This window comes from Lissotriton helveticus, chromosome 10, assembly GCF_964261635.1.
Source record: "Lissotriton helveticus chromosome 10, aLisHel1.1, whole genome shotgun sequence".
NCBI classification, from domain to species: Eukaryota; Metazoa; Chordata; class Amphibia; order Caudata; family Salamandridae; genus Lissotriton; species Lissotriton helveticus.
Window position 1 is genome coordinate 940,846,233 of NC_136071.1, and position 24,652 is coordinate 940,870,884.

General features: G+C 38.8%; 1 protein-coding gene across 1 annotated transcript in view; it reads right to left on the reverse strand.

The window, feature by feature from the left end:
• The window catches only part of ITGA8 (integrin subunit alpha 8), a 713,969-nt gene that overhangs the window by 267,714 nt on the left and 421,603 nt on the right, over window positions 1–24,652 (reverse strand). Inside the window, exons 14-15 of the mRNA XM_078663606.1 lie at window positions 18,559–18,604; window positions 18,195–18,302 (exon numbers count right to left, since the gene is read on the reverse strand). Coding sequence (XP_078519732.1) covers window positions 18,195–18,302; window positions 18,559–18,604 — 154 coding nt within the window. The remainder of the gene's footprint in view (window positions 1–18,194; window positions 18,303–18,558; window positions 18,605–24,652) is intronic.

Sequence of the window (24,652 nt, forward strand, 5' to 3'; positions counted from 1 at the left end):
AAGGAGGGGTAGAATAGGGAAGAGTCCAGAAAGGTTTTTTTGGGGGATCATAGCAGTGTTAGAGATGGCACCAGTGGACTTTCGGTCTTGATTGAAACATCTATTGAGTTTATTTGCACCTGGTACATTTGCACACAAATGGTTTTGGCTTTTATCCATTTAAATGTTTTTTATCATAATCTGAATTTGTATAACTTTTTATAACTTTAAGTGCTGTCAAATGGTTTTATCCAAATTTACACACGTGGCTTTGGAAAGTGATCAGTAGTTGTCTTCCTTTTGATTTGCTTTTATGGATTTATCTATAAATCAAAATAAAGATTTATGGTTGATTGATAGAGATAAAGGGTGAGAAATAGGGAAGTGCATTGGAAGGAGTAGTAGAAAGAGGTTCAACATGAGTCAGAGTGCTGAGGTAGAGGATATATTGAAAGCGGTATAGGATGAGAAATAGGGTAGTGCATTGGATATGCTGAATTAGAAGAAAAGTTATAAATATATAGATCCATAAGTACATGGAAGGTATACAGATGCATAAAGGAAAGTAGTATATGTAGATTAAAGATGCATTAAATAATCCCCGGCTTTCAAGTTTTGTATTTTTTTTTGTGTCATTCAATAGCTAAGCAATTGTAGATAAATAGTTATGATAAGAGATTTACCTATTTATGCAGTCACTTATATACATGTTAAAAACATAGAATAATGTAACTATCAGTGATATGTAGATTTGTTGAGCATAACTAATGAATATCTATATTTTTTTAAGCATAAATATTCTACACATTTATACAAAGCAATACACATATATGGGTACATAACTTTAGTACAAATAAATGCTTATATAGAGAGGGATACGTTGTATATTTCTGTTTGCCGATGGTGATTATGTGGGGAAGAGACAATTCTTGAGAGGTCTTCTGAAGCTAAGGTGGTTATCCGTGGATGTTATGCTGGGGGGTAAAGAGTTCCATAGTTTGGCTGCTTGAACAGAGAAGGATGTCCCACCCATGTTTTTTTTCTTGTATGTTGGAATTTTGAGGCGAGGTGTCATTCTAGAGAGGAGGTTCCATCGTTGAATGTGTTTGGTGATTTGATTCCTGATGAACTGCGCTCCTGTTCCATGTATTGCTTTGTGGGTGATACAAAGAAGCTTGAAAATGGATCTTCTGGCAACCGGTAACCAATGCAGGGCTTTCAAGGCAGGGGAGATGTGTTCTTGCTTTTTTATATATAAGAGTACTCTGGCAGCTGAGTTTTGACTGCATTGTAGTTTTATCATGGCGTTAAAGATGATCTATGGTAGAGGCTATTGGCGTATTTGAGTTTGGACAGAAGAAGGGAGATGGTAGCCTGGACCTTGAGTAGAAATCCCAAATGGGTGAACATTCGTCGCAGAGTTTTGATAGTAATAAAGCATGATCTTGCTAGTTTGTCCACTTGGGCATTTATTGATAGGTTCGAATCCATGGTTGTTCTGAGGTTTCTTACTTCCTTCGATACTTTAGGTGGTGTTCCCGGATGATCAAGACAAGCAGCGAGCGGGTCATAATGTTTCCAATCGCCACATATGGGTAGTTCCATTTTGAAAGCATACAGTTTGAGATGGCTCTATGTCATCCATTGATCCACGTCTCTGAGACAACTGAAAATTGGCAAGTTTCCAATGTCATTTGGGCATTCCAGTTGAATGAGTCTTTGCATGTCATCTGCATAGATAGAGCATCTGAGGTGAAATTGATTGATAAGTGCCGGCAATGTTTCATGTAGATGTTGAAAAGCATGGGTGAGATGATAGAGCCTTGAAGGACCCCTGCTTTTGTGAAGTACGATTTGAACGAGAAAGAAGGGGTATGGATGAGATTAGTTATGTTGCAAAGGTAGGATGTGATCCAGTCTAGAGCAGTCCTCTCTATGCAGGTTTTGTAGAATATTGGTATCAGAGTGTCATGGTCAGCTGTCTCAAAGGCAGCCGAGAGGTCCAAGAGAAGTAGCGCAGCAACCCTGTTGCAGTCAACTGTGTTCTTCAAGTCATCCCAGATGGCAAGGAGAGCAGATTAGGTGTATCTTCCTGGAACGAATCCCGTTTGGAAGTCTGAAAGTACGGCATTATCTTCAGTGAATTGTGACATCTGGGTGAATGCTGCTCTTTCTATCAATTTGCCCAGGAAAGGTCCATTTGTAAATGGTCTGTAGTTGTCAGGGTTCAGCGGGTCCAAGTTTGTATTCTTCGGTAATGGGCGTATTTATGACTTTACAGTTGCACTGCATACTGGTACCATGCAGGACGACACAAGCTCAAAGCAACAGTGCACAGCACTATGACATCACATACTGAGCTGTGCTCTATGGTACCGGCACATACCTGTGGTAAACACTGCGGGCGCTGTGCATCCTGAGGTATAAATACTGGGGTGGTTAATGAGTGGACACTGGACTGCTTCTCTGACAGTGAAAATGTAGGGAGAGATTGCGGCATAATGGCCTGAACTGGCGACTTTTGAACTGAGGAGCCAAGTTCGAGTTACAGCGTCTTCTCCACAACCTGCCATAAAAATGCAAAAAATATATGTGTCCTTGTGTAATGTAACTGGTGCTTATGTAAAGCACTCCAGTACCTTCGGGTTGAGTTTGTACTATATAAAACTGCAAAAAATACATCTATATAACAGGACGGCAAATCTAGGGGCATGAGGTACCAGTGAGAGATGACAGTTACATTAGCAATTATGCTTGTGTGATTGTTCAGTGGGTCAATGCATTTAACCCAAGATCGATGTGTCGCCAGCAGTCTCCACAGCAGTCTGCCTTTCATTCTTCTGAGGTTGATAGCATGAGTTCTGTCAAGTTTACTTTTAACAGTCTTAATGTTTATAGTGCTTGGAAACTGCAAACTTATGTCAGCAGTTACCTAACAAACACAATTGACATAGAATTAAGTCTTCTGAGATTGGGATCTTATTGTGCTACAACTCCCCATATAGCACTTTCCTGATTCCAATTGCACTCCTCATTCCCACCCTTCTACAGCCTCCCTCACCTCAGAGACACTGTTCTGGAGCTATAATTTGAACTCCGACCTATTCTATCCTGACCTTCAGAATAAGGACTTTGGCTCGAGGAGTGGCTGGGGTTACCTCACTGAAATAAATGATGTTTCTCATACCCATCCTACCTCGAACTGTGACTCCAGAGTCAGACCCTCCAGCGGCCACCAAAGTCTGCCTTTAGGAGTGAGTGCTTGGAACTTAGGGCCAGATGTGCAAAGCATTTTCTGAGGTCACAAACGGTCCCATTCACAGAATGGGACTGTTTGCGACAGCAAAAAGGTTTCTTAAATGCATAAACACCAAATTGTGACAGAATCACAATTTGGGTTTGCAACCTAATACCATTTCTGTTTTTGGACGGGGCATGTTTAGGGCGTCCCTTCTAAATAGCAAATTGTAGTGGTAAGTATTAATGTTTTGCAACTGAAACGCGGCTGCAAAACATTAATATTTTACTGACACCTGAAAGGAGGTGGTAACCTATTTGCAAATGTGAAGGGGTCCCCCTTCCCCTTTGTGAATGTTAAATAATATATTTTTCAAGAGTAGGCAGACCACTGCCTACTCTTCAAAAACAAAAAATCATTTTTTTTGTTTATACACATCCCATTAAAAAAAAAAGAAAACGGATTGCATTTAGAGAAAAAGGGCTTTATTTAAAAGCAATCACAAACACGGTGGTCTGCACAACTCAACAGGCCACCATCCCTGTGATTGCTGTGATTCCTAGTGGGTTACAATTTACAAACTACCTCATTTTTATTCATTAAGTAGGTCGAAATGCAACTGACTATAAATCGGTATTTTGCAAAAAGACCTATTAGTATATAGGGTGCTTCACAATTGACCGCACTGGTGGCAATATTTTATTTCGCGACCAGTTGTACATACATCTAACTTTTAGTGTTGTGCATTTGTCAGTCTCTACCAGGGTGGATAGTTGTCCTGAGCAGCAGCTTTATTAGGATCAGACAATGTATATGCGGCAATCATACATTATTTTCTGAGGTGTGTATATTACTAGGTTGACAATTTGCTTGACTTTGATATGGTCGCCATTTATATTTCAATAGTCAATTTGTTCAAATAAGGGCATACAAAAAAAAAAACACGATGCTTCCTCTTGCCAAACTGAAGCTATACATTAATACCTCGCATTAGGGTACTGCAGTGAGAAGTACTTATTAAAACTGTTAGTTACTGACCTAAATCATTAGTGCACTAATAGGCAAGAAAATTATCAAGAAGCCCTATATGTAGCCCTGATTATTATAGAGAATAATTCTTACGGGGTAACCCAGTATCCCTGAGAACCTGGGCAATACATTAGTAACATCAACAGTGGTTCTTTCGGGTATTAGAACAATTGCTTTAAATCATACGTATGCCTTCAGCACTAATCAAGGTATGGTTTCAAAGATATGCTTCATTAGTCAGCTTTGAAGTGCAACACCAGACAAACGAAAAAGGGTCAGAGTGGTTTTTTAATTAAACAGTTATTTTTTCTTTTATCTTTTTGATTTTTCAACTGACACCTTCTGTTAGAAATCACAAGCAGAAATTTTTACTTTTTCATAAAATACAAAATGCGGCGCAACAATTCAAATCAGTGACTGAATGTGAAATATAGTGACATTGTGACATATATAAGTGAAAATCTATGTACAAGTGAATGAGTGATTATAAAGAACGGGGGAAGGTTAGAAAAGGCCAATTCCTATCTCATTAGTACTCGGGACCAACACGCTATTTCAGATTAGCTATGATGTGTTGGACTCGGTAAGTTGGTCCTTTGATGGTTCTGTCGACGTTTCGACCCTGTGGACACCTAATTTGTGGGTCACTGTCGGGTCTTCTTCAGGACGGGGACTGGGAAGGGATTATTGCGCCTGTTGGTTTAAAAGGAATAAAACCATCAGGTTTGGGTGTTGCACAAGAAATTATTAATGGAAGACATTATTATGTTATTACCAGGTCTTCAACGAGCAGACATCCTTATATTTTACTTGGTGCGGGTGTCTTCAGCAATCTTGACTCTGAATAATCCAAAAAGTGAGTGTTAATGGACTGATTGCTCAATTTAAGCCATTCTAGGAATTGAATTCGACCTCACGGGAGTGTGACACTCACCTATTTTGTATTACTTTGTGGCCATATTCAAGGATATTTCTATTTGACTGTAGTCTCTAGTCACCAAGATCGTTGTGTATTACTTTCGACGATCTGCAAATTAATGTCATTTGCAAAATATTAGTATTTTAAAAGAAGTTTATTGGGAGTGTCTAATCATGGTTAGTCACCTTACTAAGTTAAATGGGCAGCACTCACCAATTGCATATGTAGGTATCCATATAGCTGTCTGCCATCAATTATGCCCATTCGATTACAGGGCGGGATTTCTGTAATAGTGAAACGGAAAAAATCCGTCAGTGAACCAATCCCAACAAGCTTAATTAAAAATGGCTAGATTTGCGGTTCTACAATTCTTACTTTTAATGTGTGGTTTCCTTTCGTCGGATCGGGATTCTGGACTCGTCCGCTCGGCAGAGCTGTGCCGATTAGGTGGATGCGAGTCCTTCACGGCGGTAGTTAACTACTTCCGCGTTCGCCTCGAGGACGTTGGCGTTGACGGTTGCCTAGCAACGGCGCAAAAAAAGCAAGCGTCAGTGTGACGTCTTCCCGTCTATGATAACCTACTGAGTCAGTTACAAGGAGCTACTGGTTGCTAGGTGATCAGTGCTCGGAGGTCGAACATACCTTTGGGGTATAGAATCATGGTATTTTGGACTGCTACATCTGTTCCTGAATTGGTTATAAGCGGTTTCGCGGATCGGAGACACAAAGGAATATCAACATATTTCAATGGCAAAGTTGAGACATAATTAACGTTAGCATGATTAAAGCATATGTTGATATTCCTTTGTGTCTCCGATCCGCGAAACCGCTTATAACCAATTCAGGAACAGATGTAGCAGTCCAAAATACCATGATTCTATACCCCAAAGGTATGTTCGACCTCCGAGCACTGATCACCTAGCAACCAGTAGCTCCTTGTAACTGACTCAGTAGGTTATCAGTAGGTTATCATAGACGGGAAGACGTCACACTGACGCTTGCTTTTTTTGCGCCGTTGCTAGGCAACCGTCAACGCCAACGTCCTCGAGGCGAACGCGGAAGTAGTTAACTACCGCCGTGAAGGACTCGCATCCACCTAATCGGCACAGCTCTGCCGAGCGGACGAGTCCAGAATCCCGATCCGACGAAAGGAAACCACACATTAAAAGTAAGAATTGTAGAACCGCAAATCTAGCCATTTTTAATTAAGCTTGTTGGGATTGGTTCACTGACGGATTTTTTCCGTTTCACTATTACAGAAATCCCGCCCTGTAATCGAATGGGCATAATTGATGGCAGACAGCTATATGGATACCTACATATGCAATTGGTGAGTGCTGCCCATTTAACTTAGTAAGGTGACTAACCATGATTAGACACTCCCAATAAACTTCTTTTAAAATACTAATATTTTGCAAATGACATTAATTTGCAGATCGTCGAAAGTAATACACAACGATCTTGGTGACTAGAGACTACAGTCAAATAGAAATATCCTTGAATATGGCCACAAAGTAATACAAAATAGGTGAGTGTCACACTCCCGTGAGGTCGAATTCAATTCCTAGAATGGCTTAAATTGAGCAATCAGTCCATTAACACTCACTTTTTGGATTATTCAGAGTCAAGATTGCTGAAGACACCCGCACCAAGTAAAATATAAGGATGTCTGCTCGTTGAAGACCTGGTAATAACATAATAATGTCTTCCATTAATAATTTCTTGTGCAACACCCAAACCTGATGGTTTTATTCCTTTTAAACCAACAGGCGCAATAATCCCTTCCCAGTCCCCGTCCTGAAGAAGACCCGACAGTGACCCACAAATTAGGTGTCCACAGGGTCGAAACGTCGACAGAACCATCAAAGGACCAACTTACCGAGTCCAACACATCATAGCTAATCTGAAATAGCGTGTTGGTCCCGAGTACTAATGAGATAGGAATTGGCCTTTTCTAACCTTCCCCCGTTCTTTATAATCACTCATTCACTTGTACATAGATTTTCACTTATATATGTCACAATGTCACTATATTTCACATTCAGTCACTGATTTGAATTGTTGCGCCGCATTTTGTATTTTATGAAAAAGTAAAAATTTCTGCTTGTGATTTCTAACAGAAGGTGTCAGTTGAAAAATCAAAAAGATAAAAGAAAAAATAACTGTTTAATTAAAAAACCACTCTGACCCTTTTTCGTTTGTCTGGTGTTGCACTTCAAAGCTGACTAATGAAGCATATCTTTGAAACCATACCTTGATTAGTGCTGAAGGCATACGTATGATTTAAAGCAATTGTTCTAATACCCGAAAGAACCACTGTTGATGTTACTGATTATTATAGAGGCACATTATATCAAGCACAATAGGTTTTTGTACAACTCGTATTCTGAACTCACATATTTGAAAATGCATTCATACACGGTAATGAAGAAAAAAGTTTTGGTGAATTAAAATATTTGTCTATGATCGCACAATTTAAGCAGTGAAACTGCTATTTATCCAGGTTTTCTGGTTTCACAAATCAGCCAGGAAATGGATATCTAGTTGTATTTCTTTATGCTAAGGCTTTGTTTTACTTCTTTGTGCGTCCTTTTCGGATTTTATATTATGTGAACACAACTTAAAGGCCCAATTGGAACACTATACATGGGTACCAGTTACATTATAAAAAGTCGTAATCATTGCTTACAGGCCTGAGGAGATTAAGTGATTTATCCAGAATCCTAGGATTTTGACCCAACGCCCAGACCTGGACTTGGTTCTGCAGTTTTAAAATCTGTAGAGCTGGTCTTAATGCCACATCCTGGAGAGAGGGAGGGAGGGAGGCAGGCAGAAGGCACATGGAAGCTCGGCTAGTTGTGGGCTCTACATTTCAACACCCTGGCTCAAGTTTTCAGTGGCTCCACATCTCTGATTACATTACGGGTAGTGTTTTCCAAACTTGGAGAGGAAACACCCGCCAGGAGCCAATAAGAGTGCAATAAAAAACATCTTTTCTGCCAAATCAAACTGTGTAAACATGGCTACCAATGTATGGGCAGAGCCAAAGACCCTCTCCCGGTAGTACTTCTTAAAGCTCTTTTTTAGGTTGATCATAATGTGTGGCGACAGCAGTGCTGTGGAAACAGAACCTAATGACAATTTAAACTTTTTCAACTCTACGAAATAAGGCCATCATTCCAGAGGCCTGGTATTTGGGGTGGTATTTATCAGACCTGATAATATTTGACTCTTCTGGAACGGAATTCATTGGGTGGGATAAATAACACCAAATTATGAGTTTATCCCTTATAATAAGGAATACATTGGCGAATTTGGTCCTGATTGCATCAAAATCCAAATGTCCTGGTAATTGCCACGCATTTTACCCGTTATAAATGTTAGCAGTGTGACCTGCCGAAATGTATCCGGGGAAAACTGCAGGAGAGAGGTGTTAGCCACCAAACTCATAATTCTGGTATGTACCTTAACAGTAGTTTCCATACATACCGGAAATATTCATCCACTTTTACTGATGAGGGTCTAAGTGTCAAAAGTATAAGGTTGTGACAGTTACATACTATATCGTCTTTGTACTTCTCCAGCAGGTCGAGTAAAACGTTCTATATCTTACAACATTTAAAACATAACTTTTGTTTTTCACAAATTGTAAGTTTAATAACAAAGTTTGTTTCTATAATGTAACGTGTATTTCCAGTATAGACAAATGATACTATGAAGGTCATTTAAACCCATGTGCAAAATAGGGTGCAATGAGTCCCTGGCGTAGTTTGCATTTCTTACAAGTGTCCTCTGAGATTTCGCACACAATTTACACATGTGCTCAAACAATGATAATGAGGCATATAAACGATATTTGTACCTTTTTTAGGTGCTTCCCTTACACATTTTAACAGACATGCACTTGAGTTTATGAAGATTTTGGTAAGAGTTAAGCAATGGAAATAAAACCTTCTCGGATTGAACTCCTCATTGTGTGAATCATTAACCAAAAGGTGTGAAAATGAACAGTGCAAAACTAAAAAGTGGAAAGATGAAGACAGTGCAAGCGCGCGCAGGGGAAATTAGTGTAGGCCGCAAATGCACATTATTAATGCAGAAAATAAAAGCCAAAAGCCATGAGTTTCATTTTAAAATAATGTGCAAAGCGTAAGAAAATGTAAGCATAAGCAGAGCGAATAATAACAGAAATTTATGAAATAACCATGATAATGACACTTGTATTTGTTTTTCTTACAGTGTATTTAACTGCTCTGCAGAAGAGGCCTCAAGAGTCTTTTTAGGTTTAATTTGCTTATTAGAATGTAGAAAGGACAAAAATGTAATCTGTTCTTCACAAGTTTCTGATGATGGCCAAGGTTGTGCAGAGGAAACAATGAACATTATGAATGGAACTTCTTTGCCGAACGGAGAATATGGACACTTGTACTGCAAAATTGATACATAAGCAAGATGGAGAAATGTACAAGCCGTGCAATGTTAGAATTTCCTCTGCTGAAGGTTGATGATGTGAGCGAATTAAAGACAAAGGAACTGTTGAAGTTAGGCACATTGAGAGTGGTGTGATTAGACACCCCTTGTTTTGGACCAATGAAAACAAATAATTGTATGTGTAATAATACAATGAGGGTTGAATCTAGGGTATAACTATTAGTAGTAAGATGGTGAGGTTTAGAGTGTGTTCTCCTATTTTGCAAGAGGAGGCAGCTGTGTTGCTGTTTCCTAATTCTATGGGCTGGCAGTTGTTCTGCTGATCCTGACTCTTCGACTTTGCTCTTCAACTCTTCTTGGGGTGCCCAGTTTACTCTCATGGCCGGAGGGTAGCTTTTCAGTTTTCTAGAACCTTGCAAGTTTGGTTACTATTATATTATGAATTTGCATAAATCTTATTTGCAGATGACTTTATCCTTGAGTCTCTACGCATATTCACTCTCTCATTGCGCTGACATTTGAGATGTATAATTGTGATTTATTTTTCTAATGTTCTCTTGTGTGATGATCTATGATTCTAGCTGTATTGTACTTGATGAGTAATCACATTATTTAGATAAAGCATATTGACTTATAAACAGAGTTTGTCAATATTAGTGCCATTGATTGAGTTATATTGAATGATTATTATTTATAATGATATTTCTTGAGAATTCTGGTATTGTTTTGCCAAGTAAGAGAATAAATAAAATGAGCGAATTGGTAAGATTGGTTTAAACTCATGCAGCGTGGAAGGCTAGTTAGGTATTAAATTGGGGCCAGATTATTAAGATTTGCAAGTTCCCAAACGCTTTGTACTTGGCTCTAAATGGGCGGGAATTCACGAATGGATAGCGATTAGTGCTTGTACATATTTTTTAAGACTTGCGGATTTCTAATGCTTTTATATATATATATATATATAAATATCACGTTACACTCCAAACAGCTTTGCCGATGTACAAGGAGAAACGGACACTTCAATGCGCTTCGTTTGCAGGTTTTTATTTCATTATTTTGCAGTGAAATGCATGTGCAAATCAAAAAAGACGCGTTTTGGCGATCCCAGTCGCCTTGTTTACTTTAAACCAAATATATGTATATAAGAAAAAGATTAAATACGTAAAATAAAACTATGAAGAATGCCAAGCTGAGTTCTCTACACTCAAGGCAAGGGAAAATGGCTGCAGTTAGCTGCATTCTGGCACAGCGTGTTGGACCCTTTCTTGACCCAGTGGTATAGGCAGGAAGGAAGCAGTCTGACGGAAAATGTTCTGCCTAATGAGCCAATGCAATTATTTACATCTGCTTAAACAATTTGCTATGTTACAAAATGAAGCCGTTATTCACCACCAGTAATAATTGTCAACAGGAGACCAGACAAACCATCACTGGTCGTACAAACGGACTGACACCTTGGTCTCTGTTTCACCAATGCTTTTAATGTAACAGTTCATAACAGTAACTGCATTTTTTATTCATTGAACCTCTCAGCAGCAGGTAACTTACTCCAGTACCTTCAGACACATCAGCTGGTTGCTCAGTGGTGTATGCTGTGCGCCAAGGACTGCTTGAGGGCAGTGCAAGTGGTGCAGCAGCACTGGACGCTGACCTGGAGAGGGGGCACTGACCTCAAGGAGGGGTGCTGTGTTTAGCAATAACTTACAATTTAAAACACCAGCTGCAGATTTATTTGTATGTCCAGCTTTCAGGCAGCAATAAAAATGTTAAGATAACTTGTCATTAATGTTCCCGCTGGAGAGAGAGATCGGAGTTTTGTTTAGAGGCAGGTATGACTAGTCATAAAGTAGCGCAGAGGGTTAATATGTCTGCTGCAAATAACAGATCTGTATCTTATATGGATAGCTGAGTGGGTTAGTAAAGCCAGCCTTCACCAGAGCTTTAAATCAAATGAAATGTATGTGAGAGAGGGGCTATGGATAGATTAGGGGCCCTTTTGCCGGATAGTTGTGAGGGAATGTGAGGAAGAGGCCACGGGGGAGGGGCACCAAAAAAGAATGTCGCACCAGGCATCACCAGCGCTAAAGTCTGCCCTGCTGTGCTTCATACAGCAATGAACTCTTCCAAGGACCACATTGTCACTCAGTACTTCATCTGTTAAGTGGGAACACACATGACCAAATAGAAGTTCAGTGGAGGTTGAGTAAAGCAGCCTAACAGTAGTGTGCGGGAACAATTCATAGACTGGGGGTGCTGGCTGGTAACACCACCTCACTACAGTCATATGGGGTACGTAGCAAGCTGTCTTTGAAAACACAAAAAAATGCTGCCTGAAAAAAGACATGTGAGTATTTTTTTTTATTGTTAATTCGCCAACTAAACTCTTGCGAGTTTTATGGTGGTTCTGCTGCACTTTCCGCATACCTAGCTCTATCGCCCCCACTCAAAAATCCTTTGCTGCCGGTTTATCTTCGAATATTATTTTGAGTCAAGCATAAAGTACCCGAAGATGGCAGACTCAGTACCATCATATGCCCTAATAATAGTGAAAAATGTTTAGGGCTGAAATGAGCCACAAGAGGAAATGAATGACTGATGTATAAGTAGGTCCCATTATTGAGAGGTAGAGGGGGCTATGACCACCGTATTTAAATTTTATTTTTTCAGCTATGGGCACTAGGAGCTGATGCTCATGTGACTTTCATTTTACTACAAGTGCCAGTGTGCTAGGTCAGATATTGCATCAACCATGCACCTCCTGTTCAACTCTCAGAATGCGGCTGTAGGAAACAAGGGAATCTGTGCCCTGAAACCAAGTAGAAAATCAAGGAACCCCTCATGGTGCTTACCTGGCTGCATTGCACTATGGGGGTACGAACAATGCCATCAAAATATTCTGCTACAACCCCCCACAGCACAGTCACAGTGTTTTAGCCGCCCAGCACGAGTTGTATCTCTGAATCCGGGTAATAGTGTCCTTTGGTCACAATGGGAAGACACCAAGTTATTCTGACCATTGTAGTTACTGGTTCCAATTCTTATAAAGCTGCCACAAAAGGAGGTCACCTTCCTATACACAAATAACATAATTGCAGTGAACATTTATGGTCATGGGGTATTGTATGCTCATTACCGTCCAGGGCACGGACACCACCCACAACCATGTGACTTTACTTAACAAGGTATCACAGGCTGCTTCCCATAGGTCCATCCCTATTTTTACAAAAGGGTGAAATGACATCTGTCACTTCTATCATTACCAGAATATCCTAAAACAGGAACCAATAATTAGGGCTGCTGTATTCAATAATTAGCATAGTGTTTCGCATTCATGCAGTGCTTCGTTGCAAGCAGGTATCACATTGCTCTGACAAACCAAAAAAATCCATTACTTTTTCTGATGGACTAAAACAATTGGTTTAAGCTTATTTCCCAGTTATCGCCTCTAGAGAATGTTAACATGACCCATAATCTGCTTCTTTAGAGTAACAACTCCCATGCATCTCAAATACTTTCATGTCCTTCTGGCCTCAAACACCACCTGGGTAATGACCTCTAATCATATTATAGCAAAGGATCGGTTTCCTGAGTCAGCTGTAATTAAAATGGGCCTTAGCTGGAATGTTTACATCTGGCATGACCTCAGTCAATGTCTTCCTCGAGGACAAAGAAATTTGCCACATACCATTAACCAAGGCCTTCCCACAGACGCCTGGGGCTATTAGGAGTATTTATCTCTTTTCCCTGGAGAAATTACAAATGTTGAGCTATTCCTACAGCACTTTTGGTTATCCTTGGAAAAAAAGCCTATTTCGCTTTTATTTTCAAGGCGACACATTAGCAAAAATAATTCTTAAACAAACAGTGTACTCCCAGGAGGAGACAACATTACGAGGGTGAAATTGTTAAATCTCCCTAGCACTTGCTGTTATGTGATAACATGTAATCTCAATAACTGCGGGTGTTCATCGCGATTGCACTCTCAGAATGACATTTTTGAAATAACAAAACACATTAATATCAAATATTTGCAGAAGGAATTTATCTGCTTGGGAAATTCTCCAACCACTTTGTATGTAGTTGGAACTGTCAGAACTGAAGGCCTAGCCCTAAATCGAATCAACCACAGTCAATTAACTTCTGTTTTGTGTAAGAAAGACATTACCAACAAAATCAAAAGATCTCTCCCTACCTCTTGAATATTTTAGATATTCTATTTATAGGAACAGCAAAGACATTGGCTATGCACTTTAATAAAACTCAGCAAACTTCTCCAATTGACTCCATTCCCTGCCCTGATTAATCAATCAGCGGGTATTTCGCGTCAACCGTGCAGCTGGCGGGGAGGTACTGCAGTCTGTCTGTGAGGTTTAAGGATTGTTTTCCTACTGGGGTTTCATAGCTAATTGTTTTCATGTGTAGAGTACAAGGTTATATCAACTACAAAGAAAAAAAGGCCAATCCCAGAAAGCAAACAGAAGAGGAAGTCATCAACAGCAAAACTATTCTTCTGAGACATAGGCACAAGGGATATTGTGTCTATGTGCACAATGTAGGAACACTAGCGAGCTGCGCTTTAACACATGACACTTCAATTCAATTAGCTATCAAATATCTCTCCTGGGAACACAATTATTGTTCTTGTAGCCAAGTTTGTACAAATGTATGGGTTACAGAAACTAATACAATAATACAACCATTGTAATGTTGGCAAGAATACACTTGTTAAAATAATGGATTGTCTGTCCAAGGATTGATTAAGTGCATGTGTGCTCTGGACAGAAGATGAAAAATTGTACAGTCCAAGTATGAAAAATAAAAGCGAAACATGCATTAATGGATTTCAGAAATCAATAACATTTAATGGGGCCATCCTATTAACGATTTCACAGTATGTGTCAAAACGCAAGCAGGCTTCAAACAAATTACATTCGAGATCTCTATTTGCTGGTGATTGTTATTGATGCTGAATCGATTAAAGAAAACAGTTGGTTTTTTAATGAGTGGCCATCAGACTTTTGGGCAGTGGAGGAGTGTAATCTACATTTGTGCAATTAAATGCATTTATTAACAAAAAGTGATTTCTATTGTTAAATAATGTGATTTCTACTATATAATTAGTGGTAAGGGACCTCATTTAACCATTGTGAGTAGTCCCTGAGTTAACATGCTTTTCAACTTAAGTTAGCCTCCTACTTATTGCCATTTTGAATGTCATATTTTACACGTTTAAGGGTGAGAGGCCTGCACATTTCATTTGCGTTTGTTTTGCACATCATTTTTCTCCCACTGGAGAGGCTGTGTTTTTCCAGGCGCCTTTCGCTAGCTAGTTAATAGGTTATTGTTATGTAGTAGACACCTGACAGTGAGGTTCTCGTCAAAAGAAGAGGAAGGTGCCAGGATGGGAAAGCGACACGTGGGAAAAGCTGCCTGTATCCAATTGTCTATCCAGTGAAACAATTGATAGACATAGCCTTGCATGGAACATTGTGTTGCCCTGAGAAAGAGGGAAGTTTACCTGTTACCAGAGTCCTAAGTAATATGATTAGCACCTGGGAGTAAGAATAGTTTGTACTGTTTTTCTTAAAACCAGAGAGAAGATGCTTGTTGACTTTGAACTGAGAAGACCGTTCTCACCTATGCTGATCTCCAATTCCCGAGTGCAAAGTATTATTCATTTATTTGAGAGTTTTATATAGCGCTAGCCAGACCTGCAGGTATCAGAGCACTTTACAACATATATTGTGATGCAATTAATTATATTGTATTACAATAAACAGCATTGTCTTGTGTCTAATCTTGTTCCAGCGGTCTTGGGAACGAGTCAAACAAAAAGGATCAGGCAATGGAAAGTCTTCTTATTGAGGTGTCAAGGTTCTGCACTTGGCAGGATTCCTTTGGTGGAGGGGCTATGTCACATTATGAGGCATCTCTACCTTCAGGTGAGATTGGTTTAGGAAGAGGTCTTTGAGCTGGCTTTTGAAGTTTACGAAGGAGGGATTAGTCCTGATTTGGACTGGTATGGAGTTCCAGATTTTGGGCACATTTCCCGAGAAGGAGCGAGACAGGGTTTTTTGTTTGCGGGCTTTCAGCGGAATGAGAAGAAGGGTGTTGGTGCTCCTGAGGTTCCTCCTTTGTCCTGCCTTATTGAGTTTGGAAGTCAAGTAGGTCGGTTTTCCGGTGTGAAGAGCTTTATGTGAGGGACAGGCAGTTCTGAAGTTGACACACATTTCGATTGGGAGCCATTTTAGTTCTCTTAGAGCGGGAGAAATGTGGTCGTTTTTCTTTGCTACTGTGATCATCCTGGCAGCTGCATTTAGGGTTACCCAGATGGGAGCTAAGTGAGAATTTGCTGTGCCCGTGAGAGTTGCGTTCCCGTAGTCCAATCTGGGCAGCACCAAGGATTGTTTGACCAGTTTAAGGTCGTTGGTGGGGATGAAGGGTTTTATTTTGTTGAGTAAAAGGCATAGTGCCTAGGCATTCACATTCCCTCGTCAGAGACCTTTATTCATTTTCTGAAGCTTACACCTTATGTTATTTGCCTAACCAAATGCCCTTTTCCCAACCTATCCTTTCTTAATTTTAATTTGAGGTTTTCCTATATGAAACAAGTTTTGCATAATTTAATTCTTTTTGTAGTCCTTGTTAATTTCTATTTTTCCCTATTTTAAAATATCAGTTTATGGACCACTTAAACTTGTAATAATGAGGCCTAATCTGAATACTTAATGAATTAATGACTAACATCCTTAGTTTGACTAACTGTGGAAATAAATCTTTCAAAACTTACTACAATTCTCTTTGCTGTTTCCTGTGAGGACCCATTGGTCTTTCCTGCTTTTGGAAATGTATTTAAATGATTAATCTCTCGCCACATGGACAAAAAAGGTCTGTATGACCAGTGGTGGGGTATGTTTGATGATTACACCTGACATTACAGATTTAAGATTTCCCGCTCCATCAATTGTGGATCGCAAACCTATCATGAAGCCCTCAAAATGGCATTGGTTTCCCTATTTCTTTGTACAGGGTACTAGAGCCTTTCTTTCTTTGTTTGTACAGGCGTAATGTAGCTCTATATCCTACTTGTTCAAAAGCGCTATGATTTCTATTTAAATACAAGTGTCACTATGAGGTATCACAGGATAGTGGTGTTCTTTGAATCTTTCATTTAGCTAGAAAAGTTCTGTGTAGCACCTGTCTCCTAAAAGTAGTGTGTGTTTTCAACTACTTCTGTGGAATCACTCATAGAAACGCATAACGATTGGTTGACTTTAGCATTTGACCTGGTACAATAGGAAAGCATAAGATCTAGAGCAAAAATAAAGTAGTCATCTTAAGAAAGATCTCTCTAATTACAAAACTTGGCTCTAAAATGTCCTTGGATCAAACCGTCAGTGACAAACCTAAAAAAAGTGTTGTGTAGAGTGTGGAAGATGGAAGTCAATTAACCACTACCCAGAACTCTTCAAACTAGTATGTGATATCAGGAATCCAGGATCATAATCAGTCAGTGGGTTCAACCTGCAGAAGAACCTCATTCCCTACTTTGAACCAATGGTGAAAGTCAGGAGATTTGAAATTACTCACTAGTAATCTAGAGCATGTTCATATATCATTAGTCATTTCAGTTGGTGCAAAGATTCACATGTTGGATGCATGTGCATGGTAGCCTGGTCGTTTGCCCAAATGTACTCTTCCTCCTGTGTTTGAAGAAGATCAGCTCTCCATGGTGTATGGACAAGCCCCAATGAATCCATATTATGTTAGTTCATTTCCACACTTCAAGGAGTATTTCCTGTGTGTGTGTCTTCTAGCACCTTCCTCCATTTCCCTGTTTTCAACCTCCTCTACTCCCTTTTATCTAATCTTCAATATTCTCCCTTTAATTCATTCCGCTTTACATGCCTGACCCCTTTTATCAGTACAAGGAACTGTGGTTCGCTAAGATTCACTTATGGGTGTTTGATTTAAAGTTTTTGTTCACAAGTGGTCCACACAGCCTGCAGGCACATACAGGTGAAAAACAATATTTAACATTCAACCCAAATGCAGGAACGACAAAGTCCTCAACTCCTTAGAGCTAGGTGAATGGATTGCAGTGCAGCCGTGGCCCGTGGAGGGAGTTGTGGTGGGGCAGAGAGGCGGGGCGGGGGAGGGGCAGGGTGCGGGGTGCTAAAAACCGGCATATGGATAATTGGAGGTAGATAAACAATTTAATTAATAAAACAAATTTCGTAGCGTGCCCTGCATTGCAAAATGCGAGGCCACGCGCGCTACGAAATTCGTTTTATTAATTAAATTGTTTACTTACCTCCAATTATCCATATTCCGGTTTTTAGCACCCCCCACCCTGCCCCTCGCCCGCCCCGCCTCTCTGCCCCACCGCATCTCCCTCCCCGGGCCGCAGCTGTTGCAGTGTGATCAAAGGTAAACTTATTCATATAAACAGATGTCAAAATTGACACAAGAGATACTGATTAATTCAAAGCTTCACATTATTGTGATTTTAAGAAAAGACTTCCAGTTGAGACAAGTAAAAACAAAAATTTCTTGTCTGACCAACCCCTCCTGTCCCACACTTCTTTAACAACTTACCATGTTGCTAGTAGTGTAGAGCCAGGAACAGGACACGTTTTATTCTCCGGATTTACAATCATGGGGTTCAGCACCAGTTGAGCATCCACTGTTACCACAGGCCTTGCTCTGTGAGAGAAAACACCGGTTTAACATTCCCAGCAAAAATGCCATTTTCAGTTAGTCTATCTGAGAAGCACGCATTTGCTGAATTTTCCCTATGTAGAATTTACTCAGTGTGTGGTTATTAGTTTAATAAAGCAATTCAAACCAAATTTGCATGCATAGTGGCAGTAGATGTCAATGCCAACTTTTATGTTTCAAAATACTATTACTAGCTTCAATCCTTCAGGGATATAGAAACATTTTTGCTCATGGTGTATACCTGTATACAACTGCTTTCCCTACACCGAAGGCTCCAACAATTATATCTGAAAAAAGAGAAAACATATAATTAATGTCATAATTTAATCAGAACCTAATAAATACATAGATGGTTCAGTACAGGTGTAAAGCCTTTAGGATTAACAGGAGATTTTTCTCAGGTGCCAAATAGCTATATTATAAATTTCTAGATATATTTTTTATTTATTTTTATTTATAAAGTTTTATATAGCGCGAACTTGATCCCAAAGGATATCAGAGCACTTTACAATACTTTTTATAACAACAGTTGAACCGCATTGTAACAGTTAGGAACATAATTCAAAACGAAAAGTAAGACAACAAATCGAAATAGTGTCTCATTTAGGATCTCCTATAGAGGTAGACACCCCATCCATCAACCTCTTAGTATCTGCTCTATATAGAGTTGGGGGGACTGGAAGGTTTTCCTAGGCAGAGACTCAGCTGCTCTGCCTCCAGAATCCCTTCACTAGGCGCTCTACCCACTGCTGGACCACCAGATGACACTGGGTTATCATTACTGAATTTTCCTTCCAGACTGCCATGTGAATTATGATGGTCCAGGGAAGTAAACTGTGAAAATATCTCTGGCACTCAAAGAGAAAACTCCCTGTGCATCAGGGACATATATGTTTCTGTTTTCACTTGCTATATTTAGTTGACCTCTTTCCTCTCTGCACCATACACACCACACAAAAGCAATCCTAGGCCCCAAAATTCACACTCTGGCTTCTTTTCTACTTAAAGAGCTCGGCTTGTAGAATTTCTCTACCAATGTGAGGATGGGCCCTAGGATAAACATGCCATCTTTGGGTGGGTGAGGGCTTTCGCCTTTTGAAAACAAAAACCATAGACCTTTGGTCAGTTAAGCTTAGGACATGACATTCATACATTGTTTCTCTTGGAACTATCTCCAGGGCACTCTGTTGTTTACATGAATTATTGTTGGGGAGGGGTTGGCCAGAACTTGATTTATCCCTCCCATCCTCCCTATTGAAGTATTATACGATAACCAAGTACTGCTTGATTCATTTGAGCTCGAAACTCCCTGGGGTTGCCCTGCGATTTTTCTTCTGAACAGGTCCTAAACCACCTATTACCATTTTCTTCTTCCCATCAATTGTGCACATGAAATGAGGGCAATTCAGATGTGAGCCATTGATAACCTCAACGTGTCCAAGCTAAATCCACTGATTTGTGGTTTCATTTCTAGTTCCAATTGAATCTTCATCCCAAACCCGAATTATATCAAACCTCTTCCATCATATTCCGAAACAGTGGTTCTCAACGTGGGAGTGCATGACCATGGTAGCAAAGTGGATGTGAACCAAATGTCTAAAGCTTAACTCCGACAAAACAGAAGTTCTGGTCTTCGGCAACATGCTCTCCCTATGGGACTCTACATGTTGGACAATAGAGCTAAGACCAACTCTCACATCCACATCCTATGAAGGAAACCTAGGAAACATTCTAGACAACAAGCTAAGCATGACAGCACAAATCTATGCAGTGAATACCTCCTGCTTTTGCCTCCTATGCATGTTGCGAAATATTTTAAAAGGGCTGCCACAGAACACAAGAATGACAGTCTCACACACACACTCATCACCAGCAGGTTAGACTTCGGCAACACTCTCTATGCTAGAATCTCCAAACAACTCCTACTCAGGCTACAGACCATCCAGAACACCATGTTACTCAACCTCCCATGCCACACCCTTTTCACACTGCACCTCAAGAACATTCACTGGCTTCCTATCCACAAGGACAGCCAACACAAACTCCACACGTGCACATACAAAGCCCTGTACAACACACAACCAGAATACTTAAACAGCCTCATACACTTTGACCAGCCCACATTAAAAATATGATCTGCTTCACTTTCACTGGCACACACTCCATGCATCTGCAAAAGCAGAGCAAGAGCTTGCTCTTTCTCCTACATCGCACCCAAAACATGGAAGGACCCCCCTCAACACATCAGAGCCTCCTCTTTACTTCTTGACTTCTGCAAGAAGCAGAAAAACAAACTCTTCGACTAACCGAGAGCCAAACACACCGGTAGGGTGTTGAAATATCGATTACAAAAATATCGTTGACAAAAATATCGTTGGAAAAATATCGTTTACAAAAATATCGACACCCTATACCTAAACAGGTAAGTACATAAATATCGACTCAAAAATATCGTTGTAATAAATATCGTTGTAAAAAATATCGAATTTTTAAATTAATTAAAATTACATTCAATATTAAATAAATATAAGTACTATTAACAAAATAAATTACATTACTTTTATTTTTTGACTATTGAAAACAAATTAAATACACTTTTTCATTATAACTTAATAAATGTGTACATATACATATATTTAACACATTACTTTATATAACAACAATAATACATACATATAATTAAAATATAAAATATATTATTAATTAAAACATTTGATAGTGAAGGGGTAAAAATTACTATTCCCACTCCAGAGGGTGCAACAGTAGGGAAAGCGTTGGATAGCGTAGGGGTTTAAATTACTATTCCCACTCCAGAGGGTGCAACAGTAGGGAAAGCGTTGGATAGCGTAGGGGTTTAAATTACTATTTCCACTCCAGAGGGGATGTATGACGTTACAACGCATACTTTTACCACGCCTACCATTACCACGCATTTTTTACAACGCAGGATCCATGACAACACATACCATTACCACGCATGTATTTACAACGCATATACCTTTACAACGCATACAATTACAACGTAAGTATTGGTAAGTATATAATATTTTTTAATATTTAATTTAATTAAAATTAATATAATATAATTTAATGTAATTTAATTTATTTAATTTAATTTAATTTAATTTAATTTAATTAATTTAATTTAATTTAATCAATTTAATTTAATGTAATTTAAATTTAATTATATTTAATTTTTACACTGTACCCTTTTCCCAAAAATCCAAAACTGAGCCTGAGCCCAAAAAATACCCCTTTTACCCAAAAACCCTAAACTGACCCTGAACCCTAAAAATACCCCTTTACCCAAAAACTAAAAACTGACCCTGAACCCTAAAAATACCCCTTTACCCAAAAACTGAAAACTGACCCTGAACCCTAAAAATACCCCTTTACCCAAAAACTGAAAACTGACCCTGAACCCTAAAAATACCCCTTTACCCAAAAACTGAAAACTGACCCTGAACCCTAAAAATACCCCTTTACCCAAAAACTGAAAACTGACCCTAAACCCTAAAAATACCCCTTTACCCAAAAACTGAAAACTGACCCTGAACCCTAAAAATACCCCTTTACCCAAAAACTGAAAACTGACCCTAAACCCTAAAAATACCCCTTTACCCAAAAACTGAAAACTGACCCTGAACCCTAAAAATACCCCTTTACCCAAAAACTGAAAACTGACCCTAAACCCTAAAAATACCCCTTTACCCAAAAACTGAAAACTGACCCTGAACCCTAAAAATACCCCTTTACCCAAAAACCCAAAACTGAGCCTGAACCCAAAAAATACCCCTTTACAAAAAAAACCAAATAATATTTTTAATAAAATAATATACTTACCAATACTTACGTTGTAATGGTATGCGTTGTAAAAGTACCTGCGTTGTAAATACATGCGTGGTAATGGTATGTGTTGTAATGGATCCTGCGTTGTAATAAATGCGTGGTAATGGTAGGTCGTGGTAAAAGTTGCGTTGTAAAGGTTGTATACCCTCCAGAGGGTGCAACAGTAGGGAAAGCGTTGGATAGCGTAGGGGTTTAAATTACTATTCCCACTCCAGAGGGTGCAACAGTAGGGAAAGCGTTGGATAGCGTAGGGGTCAAAATTACTATTCCCACTCCAGAGGGTGCAACAGTAGGGAAAGCGTTGGATAGTGTAGGGGTTAAAATTACTAAATGTATTTACAATGTTTAAAAATTAAAAAATCTTTATTTTTATTTAATTAATCATTAATTAAATAATTATTCAATTAAAATGTAATTAATTCACTACTTTTTCACTTAAAAATTCAACTACACACACCTAAAATTAATTAAACAATTAACATAACTAATTTACATAATTATTAATCAATTAACGAATTGAAATTAATTAACTATTATTTATTACACTATTTATATTCAATTAACACATTCATTAATCAATTATTTTATTATATTTACAATGTTTAAAAATTAACAAATCTTAATTTTTTTTTAATTAATCATTAATTAAATATTTATTCAATTAAAATGTAATTAATTCACTACTTTTTCACTTAAAAATTCAACTACACACACCTAAAATTAATTAAACAATTAACATAATTAATTTACATAATTATTAATCAATTAACTAATTGAAATTAATTAACTATTATTTATTACACTATTTATATTCAATTAACACATTAATCAATTATTTTATTATATTTAAATTACTTCCCACCCTACTCCCCTATAAACCCACAACCCGCTACGGAACTATTAACACTAAATTCAACATAAAATACGGTATTAACTAATAAAATACTACAAAAAATACTACTTTGACAACCAATACTCATTAAAACACTTAATTACTTATTATTATTTAAAAAACGATATTTTTGTAAACGATGTTTTTGTAAACGATATTTATTACAACTATATTAATGTTAACGATATTACTTACCTGTCTGTCGATATTCTTGTCAAACTATATTTTTGTCATCGATATTTCTTCTTGTCGATATTTCTGTGACGATATTAATGTTAGTCGATATTTTTACGACGATATTCCCGCTCTGTACCAAACACACCTACCAAAGTGCCTAAATACCCTCACAGATGAGTAGTGCGCTCTACGAATAGACATAACATAACATAACATATAACATACATTATCGGACCTCTCTGCTCCTTAAAACCACTAGAGTGTAAAAGCAACCAATCAATTAATGAAAATGTTGTATGCCTGAGAAATAATGCTTATTAATCCTTTCCCTAACCTCAGTGTTACATTCAACATATATATACATTGTGTATGCTCGCAAGCATGCTTACATTGTCATGACCAAGAGCAAGAAAGGTAACTGGACACTGAGCTACTTCATAAGGGGTCATTTTTGAAGATTACTTCACAGCGTAAAGAAGCATGCTGTGATGATGTGCACAGTGAACCCTGTCTGAAGATCATACATTTTCTATACTATATGGCACTGTTTGAAAGTAACCTGCTTCCCATATGCTCATACATATTATTCCACTCAAACGTTAGCTCCACACATTCCATACATTAATGAGATAAAGCAAGAAAAGGGTGTGTCCTCACGCCATATGCTTGCCTTCTGCCTTTACCATGTGGAAGAAAACTGCTTCAAATCATTGCAAACGTAGCAGTGGCTTGTTGAAGGGCAGTGATTTCCATGGCTGGTGCATTGATCTTTTACTGCTAACATTTAAAAACCATTCACTGCAATGAAAATGTTGTCTTTGAACATTGCAGGGGGGCATGCCCCTGCGTGATACCGATCAGAGAGGAGTGTCATAGAGTGCATTAAAAAAGTAACATTGCGGTGCTCCAAAGTAATGCTTTTTTGGTTTTTCTAGAACTGAATGCCTTTGGGGGCGGGGTCTGCTAGCAAGGTAGTAGAACAGAATTAACATCCAGGGCGTTTTTTCGAACTGCAAGCTATCTCAGCACCCACAATCCCGTCAGTACTTTTCTATCTGACTTCTGCCACTGTTATGTCAGGAATTCACCCTTCCAAAACTGGAATAACAACATCAGACCACCTGTTAAACAAACCACCTTCCTCCACGCTCCATGTTGCTGTTTAAAATAGAGCCAGATTTTATTAAGTAGTCTTTGTGATAAATTCCTAAGTATCTTGGTTGAATTCCTAATCGATTTGGTCACAAACACTGAAATTGTAATCCGACTCTCTTCTTAAGCACTCAATGGAGCTGCCCCCCTCCCTCACCTTGAGACCCTCACGAGTGAGTAGCTGTGCTTTATCAACCCTAATTGATTGATGGTTATGTGTCCCCAAGGATTATCCCACTCTTGCCAACACCTACTTCTATTTCTT